The sequence below is a fragment of the Argopecten irradians genome, unplaced genomic scaffold (assembly GCF_041381155.1).
Source record: "Argopecten irradians isolate NY unplaced genomic scaffold, Ai_NY scaffold_0803, whole genome shotgun sequence".
Taxonomy (NCBI): Eukaryota; Metazoa; Mollusca; class Bivalvia; order Pectinida; family Pectinidae; genus Argopecten; species Argopecten irradians.
The window spans coordinates 17437-28549 of record NW_027188270.1 but is presented as its reverse complement, the minus strand read 5'-3'; the positions used below and the strand labels follow the sequence as shown (position 1 = coordinate 28549).

General features: G+C 36.7%; 1 protein-coding gene across 1 annotated transcript; it reads right to left on the bottom strand.

The window, feature by feature from the left end:
- Nucleotides 1-1797: 1797 nt before the first annotated feature.
- LOC138313640 (uncharacterized) lies at nt 1798-10565 on the bottom strand. The gene is made up of 6 exons (XM_069253990.1): nt 9525-10565; nt 8255-9170; nt 7342-7587; nt 5448-7033; nt 5192-5362; nt 1798-4346 (listed from the first exon to the last, which is right to left on the bottom strand). The coding sequence occupies exons 1-6, from the start codon at nt 10563-10565 to the stop codon at nt 1923-1925; spliced, it is 6384 nt and encodes a 2127-aa protein (XP_069110091.1). The 3' UTR covers nt 1798-1922.
- Nucleotides 10566-11113: the final 548 nt, after the last annotated feature.

Sequence of the window (11113 nt, the reverse complement as noted above, 5' to 3'; positions counted from 1 at the left end):
GTTATTGATCAGGGAAATTATTCCATTAGTAAAATATGCTTTATATACATAAAATTGTTTACCAGCAAGTGGTTATAAAACATTCCTATGTTAAAAGAATAGAAAATATTGAACGGTAAAAGTTCATAAAAAATGTAATAAAAAATACATTCAAAGTTTGACTCACCTGAAGTATACAAGAAATCCTTTTTAAGTTTTTTGTGATCTTTATTGCTCGGCGATGTTTCAAGAGTGACCCAACACCGAACATCAGAAATCTTGTATACCCCAAACATGAGATTAACTATTTAGCCAATGAGATGTCTTGTTTAGATTCTTTCTTAATTATGATGACCAATCAAAGATGATATATTAATTGGTCAACGTTCTGCCCATGCGTCAGGTCCCATGCTCACGTGTCTCAGTGACGCGGACCTGCAGTGAAATAATCCTATTGCGCCTATCGCCAATTAATTATATCTATTATTCAAACAACTCTGGCTGACAGCAATTAAGTCCAATTCAAAGTCTTTTGGTTCGACATAACTGTTACCAATTAATTCATTCCGGAATGTTAGCTGTAACAATAATCTTTACAAATTTCGAGTCAGGAACATGTGTCAGCCGGCTAGATTGCATTTTATTTGTGATTTATCTAATCTAGACTTTACATCCTACAAATCCTATTTTCTTTGTTGTTACAGCTTACTGCCAAACTGGTTTTGGAATTACACAATTCCTACTCTTACAGAATTTGAGAATTATTTGAGAAACGTTTATTTTCTGAACATTGTAATATTTAAAATAAAATTTAACTATCAATTTATTGACCATATTTAGCTAGAATAAATTTCAACTAAAAATACGGCGTGATAGATTTCCCTCCGTCTAAGAAAAAGGAATTCCTCCGGAATTCATCTATACTAATTGATAAAGAGGGAAATAATTACTTTAGACAACAATAAGGATAAAAAAAAATAGAAAAATAAAAAAAAAACATATATACAATATTAATAACGATCCTTCGATTCAAAACATATGCATTCACTCAAATATCAAATCATAGTTATGTACATAATGGCACTACAGTGGAGTCGTGTGACATGAATAAAATGTTACTAATATTTTTCTGGGCTAAAATATTGAGAAACCCAGTATGGCAGTATATAGTTTTATGCTTAATAGGCATAAAATCATTTCCACTAATATGGAACAGAAATTGTCTTGATAAAAATGTACCACAATGAGTCCACTGTAGGGTAGCAAATTATTATATATATACATACATAAAATTACACTTAGTGAAGATATATAAAACTATAGAGTACACAATAACATACATAGATACATAATCCTTTGGAATTGACACTGGCTTGATGCAATAATGCAAATCAATAATTAATAATCCAATGGAATCCAATTATGCTATTTAGCATCACAGCGTTGAGTATATATGGTCCATCAAGGCACATCGTTGTATAAATCCATATGTTCAGGGTTATGTCTGACATATTGAATGCATTGTCCGACATATCACATATTGAATGCACTAAGTCCGTTTGACATTCACAGTTCATTTGGTTGTGCCACACATATTGAATGCACTAAGTCCGTTTGACATCCAATTGAAAATAAACCAATTCACATTGAGAATATAATGATTTCATATTTCACTTCACAATGATGTTGTCCATAGTGTCCGATGGCCAATTTAAATAAACAACATGCTAAAGGCTTTGTAGGCATATACCAGTGTAAAGATTTCGTACTCAAATAATCCATTATTAAATTAATGGTACAAATTGTATTAAAATGGAAAAAACATTTTTTTTTTTTTTTTTTTTTTTTTTTTTTACAAATGTATCTATATGTACAATATGTACAGATAAATGAGGAGTATCCTTCTGTTTGTGGTTTTACGAAAGGAAATAAACGACTAGTCTTTAACGACTTAAATCAGGATATAACTTGATTTCAGACGCTTGTAGTTTCGATGAATTAACAGTTACATCGACAGGATACATTACTCTACCTAGCCTTCTATAAAGCAAGGCAGTAAATGTAGTACTGATAATCCTATTCGTGCGATATGCTAATATTGGGTGTAAATAGATATCTGACTGAATTTTGAAGGTCTGTTCAAATGTTTTATCCTTAATGCTAAAGTCTGACCAATTTATATTCAAAAATGACCGTATACCATATGTCACTCTAAAATCTTTTGGAGGTGACGAGGATGTAAATATTAAGCTGTCGTGATCATATGGTAAATTCAGAATAGGGATCAATACTGTGTCATGGGTGTTTGTCAGCTCTACGACTAACTGAAATCTTTCTTTCCTAACACATCGATATATGACATATACCAAAAGAATAAGAAATGACACAGTAGCGAGGACCTCTGAAATAGAGTACAAATGCGGAGTAAGGTCTAGTGAAACGGTCGTAGTGGTCAGTGGTGAATATGTAGTGTAATGAAAAACTGGTAAAATGGCAGCTTGTGATGTACGAGTTTGTGATAAAAGTGTTACAGTGGTAGCTAAAATTCTATATCGACTGAACAAAAATACAAAAGCAAGAAAGCAGATAATAGCTAGTCCGAATGAAATAAATGAAAAAATTGTTCCAAAATCTAGGTCTGACGGGAGTTTTGTTTGATAATCCAGCATTGATTCTGATAATTTTTGAAAAACCATCTTATTGTCTTTTGCTGCTTGTGCTACTTTCCTCAAATTTAGATGTGCTTTTCTTTCAGATGTTGCAATATTTGTAAAATTGTGTGTAAAAAGATGAATGTGAGGTAATTGTACGTCTAACATGCTAGAAAAAGTGGAGTTTGGTTCAATATCTCTCAAAGAACTATTAAAAAATTGTTGAAGTAATATCAAGTTGATGCCATGTAATTTTGAAATTCCAGAATGTAGTGTTTTGTCACAACCATTCCAATGCGGAGGTAAATATAGTGATTTGCTTGACAATGAACATTTGCATGGAATAGATATGATGCAAAAAGAGCATCCCTTTTCAACATATGTCTTATCTTCACACATAAGAGTGATTTCTGTTATATTTATCATAACAAAATGACTAGAATTTAATTGTATCAAACTGGGTAAAATTGTATCTTGAACAAAATGAAAAATACAATTCTTATTGATACTAGATTTGTTACCATGAAAAAGACTTAACAAGCATGAATTACCTGTATCATTTCTCAACACAATTTGCTTATCACAATGCCAAATATGGTTACTCTCTGAACATGATTCTAAATCTTTAGAATTAATTTCTCGAAACAACTGTTCATCTGGAGATAATAACACATAATCGTTTACATTACCTAATTGGGTGGCGTGACGTGAAGTATGATTAAGTGGAATAGGAAATGAATGGACCTGATAGAGTTTCAGTTTCAGTGTAGTAATAGGAAATTGTACTGAGATTAAGATGTTCGAAAATCTACGGAATATGGTGAATTTTGCATTCCTATAGTAAAAAGTTGGGTGGCTGTGAGTTAAATGAAAACCATGACGTGCTACATTCTCGGTTATGTACAACAAAACATCACTTAGTGTGTTATGAGGGATTAACAAGGGAGATAACTTTCCCTGCATTGTCGACAATATGCCCATTAATAATTCTTCAAATCTGGTCAAAATTCGTAAAGTTAACCGTGTTTGTTTTGTCATTGCAGCAAGTAATTTTGCTTGTGCAACCTGACTAGATACCAAAGAGGTGTTAAAATCTTGACCTAACTTTTCGATAGCGTTGTGATTATCAGTAATCCCTTGAAACCCATTAGTAATTCTTGAATCAAAATTTCTAATTGCAGCCGTAAATGTATCAATTTGGTGTGAGGTTGACTCTATCATTTGCTGTTGTTTAGCCCTAATCATAGCTACGTTTTTAGATAAGTTAGTCACATCAGCTGTTGTGGCCGAACCAAATAGGGTTTTAGCAATTGATCCAATAAATGGTAAAAATGAACGACGTTTCCTAGAGATTGGTATCCTAGCAGAAGAATGATGTGGAAGCAAGTTCTTAATTTTACCAATAATTGTCCCTATATCCATAGCTGTCTGTCTATGTAATTCTACAATTTCTTTCACTACATCATCGTACCAAGGACAGTTTATGCACGGTGAGGGTCTCTCTGACACATATGGAAAAGTTTCTAACTGTAATTCGAAGAAATGTTCCCAATGGTTTGCCGTTGGATAGACAGTGCCTTTTTCCTTGAAAATGACACCATAATTGAAAAGTTCTTTCACCCTATCATATGGCAAAGCCTCCACATTCCCAAGTGTTGCCATGGCTGAGGAGAGGACCCAGAATAACATTAAGGCACCCATCCTAATTGGTTTTACCTACAAAGAGATAGAAGATATTTAGGATAGTCGGTTTTTTTTTTTTTTTTTTTTTTTTTTTTTTTGGGGGGGGTCATTACCAGATCTGTATGAGAAGTAGTAGTAGAAACTGAGAGGGTCTTGCGCATGGCCCTATAGCACTAATAAACAACTCAGCATAACTGAGTTAAGGATTTTGTTTCTACTATTACTAATAGAGATTTCAGGTAAAGCAAATTACTTAAATAAAGAAGATGTAGGTAAAATCAGGATGTATACCAAAATCATGTACTCAAGAGTTCTCTTTTGGGATTTCTTGTGGACCAACAAAAATAATTCTTATGATAAAAATGCCAATATTTTAGCGAAACCTTTTCCTGGGCAACATTTACATACCATACTATTTTCGAATCTTTATAATATATTTAAACCTCAGAAAGTGCACTTATGACACAGTCTGTAGACTAGAAAGTAATATACACCATAACAGGTGTGATCTTAAAGATTGTGAACTTATGGCACATTCTTAACCACACTTTACCAAAATATACTGGTCAAAGTGGAACTTATATAAATTGAGTACTCAAAGTTTTACGCCTTACTTCATTTATAGACAGCAAGTTACATAAATATAATGTTTAGCTGAACTACATGTTCACTAACTATCAACTATGCTATATCTTAGTAGCAAATACTTCTTAAAACATTTTCCGTGTCATGACAAAATATGAGACTAGATATTATTTCCCTAATTATTATGCAATATATTTAATTGCTAGTAATTTTTAATATTTTATATCAGAAATTATCCTGTACTACAATGTACCTATAATATGTCAGCACATGAAGTTCTAACATCTACTTACGTCTAAAAAATGTCGATTTTCTCTTTCGTTTCCTACCACCATGTTTAGTGTGCGTTTTATTATATTCCTCAACAACTTCTGGCCTAACATTTGTACATGGAATCCACTCTGAACCAGGATAGCCTTCCCACTTAACCCTAAATTCCTGTACTCCTGATCTAACTCTACTCCCTAAGATTTTCTCTATTGGATATTCTTTTTGAGATCTATCTGTCTGAGTATTATCCTGGGAAGGATCAAGTGTATTATCCCCGACTGTTGAATTATCTATGGTTGGGTCTGGGGCAACCGTGGTTGGGTCTGGGTCAACCGAGGGTGGGTCTGGGTCAACCGAGGGTGGGTTTGGGTCAACCGAGGGTGGGTTTGGGTCAACCAAGGGCGGGACTGGGTCAACCGGGGGTGGATCTTGTTGAGTTTGAACATCATAATTAGACCGAAATTTGTGATCCATGTCCTTGAAATGTTTAATGCGAGCAGCATTTACGAGTGAGTCTACCAACTTACCTGTTTCTGTGTTCCTGAGTTTGTAAGTGTAATTTGGTCCCAACCGTTCAATACGATATGGGCCTTTATACTTTTTATGTAGTTTAGAAGACTCACCTTGCTTGATGTGCGGATCGGATAACAATACCGTATCACCGACCTGAAAGTTTGGTTCTTTTGCTTTTTGATCGTGATATTGTTTCTGTTTGACCTTAGCAAGTTCAATATTGTGCTTGCCAATCTTTACTGAGAGTTTGGCATTTTCTACAATCTCCTGTAGGACCTGTTTCTGATTTCTACCTACCGAATCTTTGGGTATAAGTTCAGTATCTACAGTCATTCTCATTTCCATGCCAAAGGCAATATAAAACGGAGAGAATTCGGTAGATTCTGTGCTCGGTGTCATTCGATATGCCATCATAATACCTGGTAGCTTGTCAGGCCAACTGGTTTGGTCTCCATCACAACAAGCCCTTAAATTGGCAGCTAATGTGCTATTGGTTCTTTCCACGACTGAGTTCGACATAGGATGATAAGAGCTTGTATGTGATCGACCAACGTCAAAGAATTCACACAAAGCCGATATCAGTTTACCCATGAATTTCTTTCCACGGTCTGAAACAAGCACTGAAGGGCAACCATACCTTGTGAATATTTCCTTATACAGGACTTTTGCAATTTCTGATGACTCCTGACTACGCAGAGGATGCGCTTCACACCAGTGAGAAAAGCTGTCTACGACTAATAGAATATAAGTATACCTCTCTTTACTGGCAGGTAGAGGACCGAGTATGTCCATATGCCATCTCTCAAACTTACCTGCTACTGGTAATGGTGTTAGAGGAACCTTACCTGCATTGTAGTTCCGTTTACATGTTTGACAAACTATACAAGACTGGATATACGTTTCTACACCCAGAACCATAGATGGCCAATAGTACCGAAGTTTAAGTGCACCATGAGTACGATTAATACCCATGTGTACACCTCCAGCATGGCTATCGTGAAATGCCTGCATAATATTTTGTCTGTATTGTTTTGGTACCGCCAATCGTTTTACAAACCTGACTGGACCCTTAATACCTCTAGTCCTTTGGTTCCAGATATGATAAAGTACACCTTGGTGATCAATCTCAAAAGAATGTGACTGGGCTACTATAGATTTTGCCTTATTTTTATCATCAGGCAACACCTCCGAGAGTTTGTAATCTACAATAGGCTTGAAACAGTCATCATTTCTTTGGTGATTAATCAGCTCCTTTGTTTTGATCTGGTTTATTTCCAAAGTACAACTAGGTTGTATTTCATCAAGGTCTAAGGCTAAGTCGTCATCTGGCGCTGGTGCACTTACCTCTAGCACTGACGGTATTGGTTTAGTCTGTAGCTTCTGAGCATCCGTAAACTATACTTGAACCCACTCACCTGTGACCTTCGAGTCAACAGGATGCTGATGTATATGTTCAGCAACCGGACTCGGGCTGTCTTTATCGATAATATGGGGAATTTTACTGACTTCAACTACATCGTACGACTGATTCTTACCTTCTTCATCCTTAACGTCATAAGTGCGTCGAGATAATGCATCTGCGTTCTGGTTTGTGACGCCTGGTTTATGATGGATAGTAAAATTGTAACCTTGGATTTTAATGCCCACCTACCTAGCCTACCTTGTTTGTCCTTAATCGTTTTTAGGTATTTTAATGCCAAATTGTCAGTGTAAACATTAAAATGTCTATTGGCGAGATACGGATGATAAGCTTGAACCGCTTCGACTAAGGCAAGGCATTCTTTTTCAGAAACGCCAAATTTGAGTTCATTACCACGGAGTGCTCTTCCCCCGTAGGCAATAGCGCGTTCCCTACCTTGATCGTCTAGTTGTCCTAAAACCCATCCAAGTGCTGTACCTGAAGCATCTGTAGACAGAACAAATTCTCTGTCCATTTGTGGAAATGCCAAAATGGGTGGCGAGACCAAGGACTGCTTGAGCGTTTCAAAGGCTGTTTGACATTGTGCTGACCATTCAAACGTTACATCTTTTTGTAAAAGTCTATTTAAAGGACGTGCGATTTTTGCAAAGTCCTTAACAAATCGTCTATAATTAACAACAAAGCCCAAGAAATGCTCGTACGTTCTTGACTGTTTTAGGAACAGGAAAATTCCTTACCTTATCGGTGGTATCTGGGTTGACCTCTATACCATTTTTGGACAAGAAATGACCTAAGTATGCAACCTTTTTGAGTGCAAACTGACATTTTGTTGCTTTAACTTTTAGGTTAGCTGCACGCAGTCTGTCAAAAACCTGCTGCAGATGATTTAAGTGTTCATCAAAGTCTTTGCTAAAAATTAATATGTCGTCTATGCAGACGAGCACAAACTTCCAGAAAAGACCTCTTAACACTTGTGCCATCACCATTTGGAAGCTCATTGGCGCGTTCATTAAGCCAAAACTTAATCTTTTGAATTGGAATACTCCGTGGTGTGTCACAAAAGCAGATTTATGCTTAGTTTCTTCATCTAAAGGTATCTGCCAAAATCCAGAAAATAAAGCTAAGACTGAAAAAAGTTGCGATTTAGACTCACCAACACTGTCGAATACATCCTCTAGCCGTGGCAGTGGGAAGCTGACAGGTAAAGTCTTTGCATTCAAACCGCGATAATCCACGGCAAACCTATACTCACCTGTCCGCTTTCGCACCATTACCACAGGTGAATTCCAGGTTGATACAGATGGTTCTATCACATCGTTTTCCAACATCTCTGTTACCTGGCGCTCCACCTCAGTTTTTATAAGTGGTGAGTGCCTATAAAATCTTTGTCTATGTGGGAGGGCATCACCTGTCTCAATCCTATGATGATGTACGTCTGTACATCCTAACTCCTGTAAACTTACCGCAAAAACATCTCTATTCTTACCAATAAATTGCAGTAAGCGAGCTTTTTGTGATTCAGTGAGATCAGCATCCTCTAAGGGGATACCTAAGGACTTAGCTGTTTCTATAAGTTTAGCAGAGTCCTCCTTACTGATGTTATATACACGTGTTTCATCCTTACCTGAGTTCTGATGAACTGGTGCAGCCTCTGCATCATCCTGTAATGCAGATACTGAGTCCTCATCTATGGGTAATAACTTACCTACTATTGTTCCAGCAGTTAATTGTATGGGTATGTTATTTGGGTTAAGGAGCATACAAACAGATTTACCGTCTTGACTCGAGACTAAGGTTTTCCCACCAACTAACTTATGAGACTCATATAGGTTTGGATCTGGCTCAAGTAATGCTACCGAGCCATCTGGGATTCTGGATAACTTTACAGGGATCAAGACCTGCTGCTGTGGTTGGACAGTAACACTAGTACATACCCTAGCTACTCCTACACTAAACATCGAATGGGTCTTACACTCTACCACAGCGGACCCTACAAATATCGACATTTTATTGTCCCCCACATTAACAGTACCCTTATATTTCCCTAAAAAGTCCATCCCTAAAATAACCTGTTGGTGTAAACGTGGAAAAACATAGAATTTCTGTTGTATCTCCTTCCCACCTAGAGAAAATGATAAAGTAACACACCCTTCTACCTGATGCTTATTACCTCCTACACCATATACATGTTCTATATCCGAGGGTTCACATACTCCCTTAGGGTCTATTCTATGAAATAGGGATTTTGCTATACATGTTACAGACGCCCCTGTATCGACTAAGGCATTAGCAAGAACTTTAGATTTATTAAAAGTTATATTAATAAAATTATCTCTTAGCTCTGTTGAAAAACAAGGACTTAATGTTTTAGTTTCTGGCACGGGCAAGGAAATCCCATTAACCTTACTCGGCGAAAAATCCTATTGTGGAAATTTATTCTTCTGCCTACACATTTTGGCATAATGTCCTATCCGATCACATGAATTACATTTGGCTTTGTTGACAAAAGCTGGGCATTCAATTGCCTTTGAGTGATTAAGTGAACCACACCTACTACAAACATGTGACTGTGTGTTTGTTGGTTGAGTTTTATGTGCATGTGGCCTATGCCTAGTGTGTTGTTGCGAATGATTTTGTCTATGACGACTGTGATGTGGTGTAAATGACTGTGAGTGTGTTTGACCATTTGACTTAATCACATTTACCTCAGTCCGCATTGACTTCACATCCGAGGCCAAGGACTCAATTTTGTCTAGCACTAACAACAAACTACTTGGACTAGCAGTACTATCCTGTACGGAAGTTTCCTGATTAAAATTTTCTACTAAGGCCACCTCTGCCAATTCGGCAACCTTGATAAGGTCATCTAAATTCTGTGGCTCTTTTTGAATCACAGAAGACCTGATTTCCTTCTTTAAACCACCTAGAATGATATCAAAAATCTGTGTGTCTGACATTTTTGCAATTTTAGCCTTATATCGTACATTATGAACAAAATCTAAGACTGGTTGCCTAGCACCTTGTGACATACTGTTTATATCACGAACATTTGACCATCGTGAAAATGGTTTGGAGTCGAATCTATCGAGAAACGCTGTCTCCAGCTGAGCCATATCATTCTTCACGGTATCTTGTAGTCCATCATACCACCGGAAAGCACTACTGTCTAGTTCCAAACTGAGCGCAAATAATGGTGCTTTTTGTTCATCTTTCACTTGCGTAAAAGCCAGGAAGTTTTTGAATCTATTAAAAAATGTACGTGGGTCTTCGCCCTTGCTTCCGGAGAATTTCCCTAACTGTATACCATGACCAATACCAGCCATACCTGAATATTTGTCAATCTCCTCTGAAATCCGTTGCTCTGCTACTAACGGCAGTTGTTGGACATCTTCGTCATCTGTATTAGAGATAGGTGGCTGTGGTGTCCCTCTAAACCAGTATCGTTGCTGTTGAAGTTCAGACATCTACATAGTCCGAGATCATGAGTTTGGATCCTACGCCAATTTGTCAAGGTGTTGTTGTGGGGTTGTACCTGGATTGCTGAAGTATACAAGAAATCCTTTTTAAGTTTTTTGTGATCTTTATTGCTCGGCGATGTTTCAAGAGTGTCATAAATCATAATATTCATTTACAGTATAAAGTGTGTTAATTAATGATAGTTGGACATACATAGTGCTTAACGCTTAGATATGAAATCAAATTAAACATACACAATGCGTAACGCTTAGACATTAATAAACAATACATTTAAAGAATCGGGTTTGAGTGAATACATGACAGTTCTTGTGTTATATACATCCCATCCTAACAGCGCGCTAAATTTGAATTGATAACGCTCCGTCAAAATGGATTGCCTTTCCCCAACGATTTCTCGGGGTAGAAACCATACAATAAGTGCAGACATATACAATTAAATTATCAGTGATCGTATACTCCCTTATAAATGTTTTAGACTGTAATTTAAGTTGAATTGATGTAGAAAATGTTGTTTTGTTCCTTCTGCAAGGTCTTC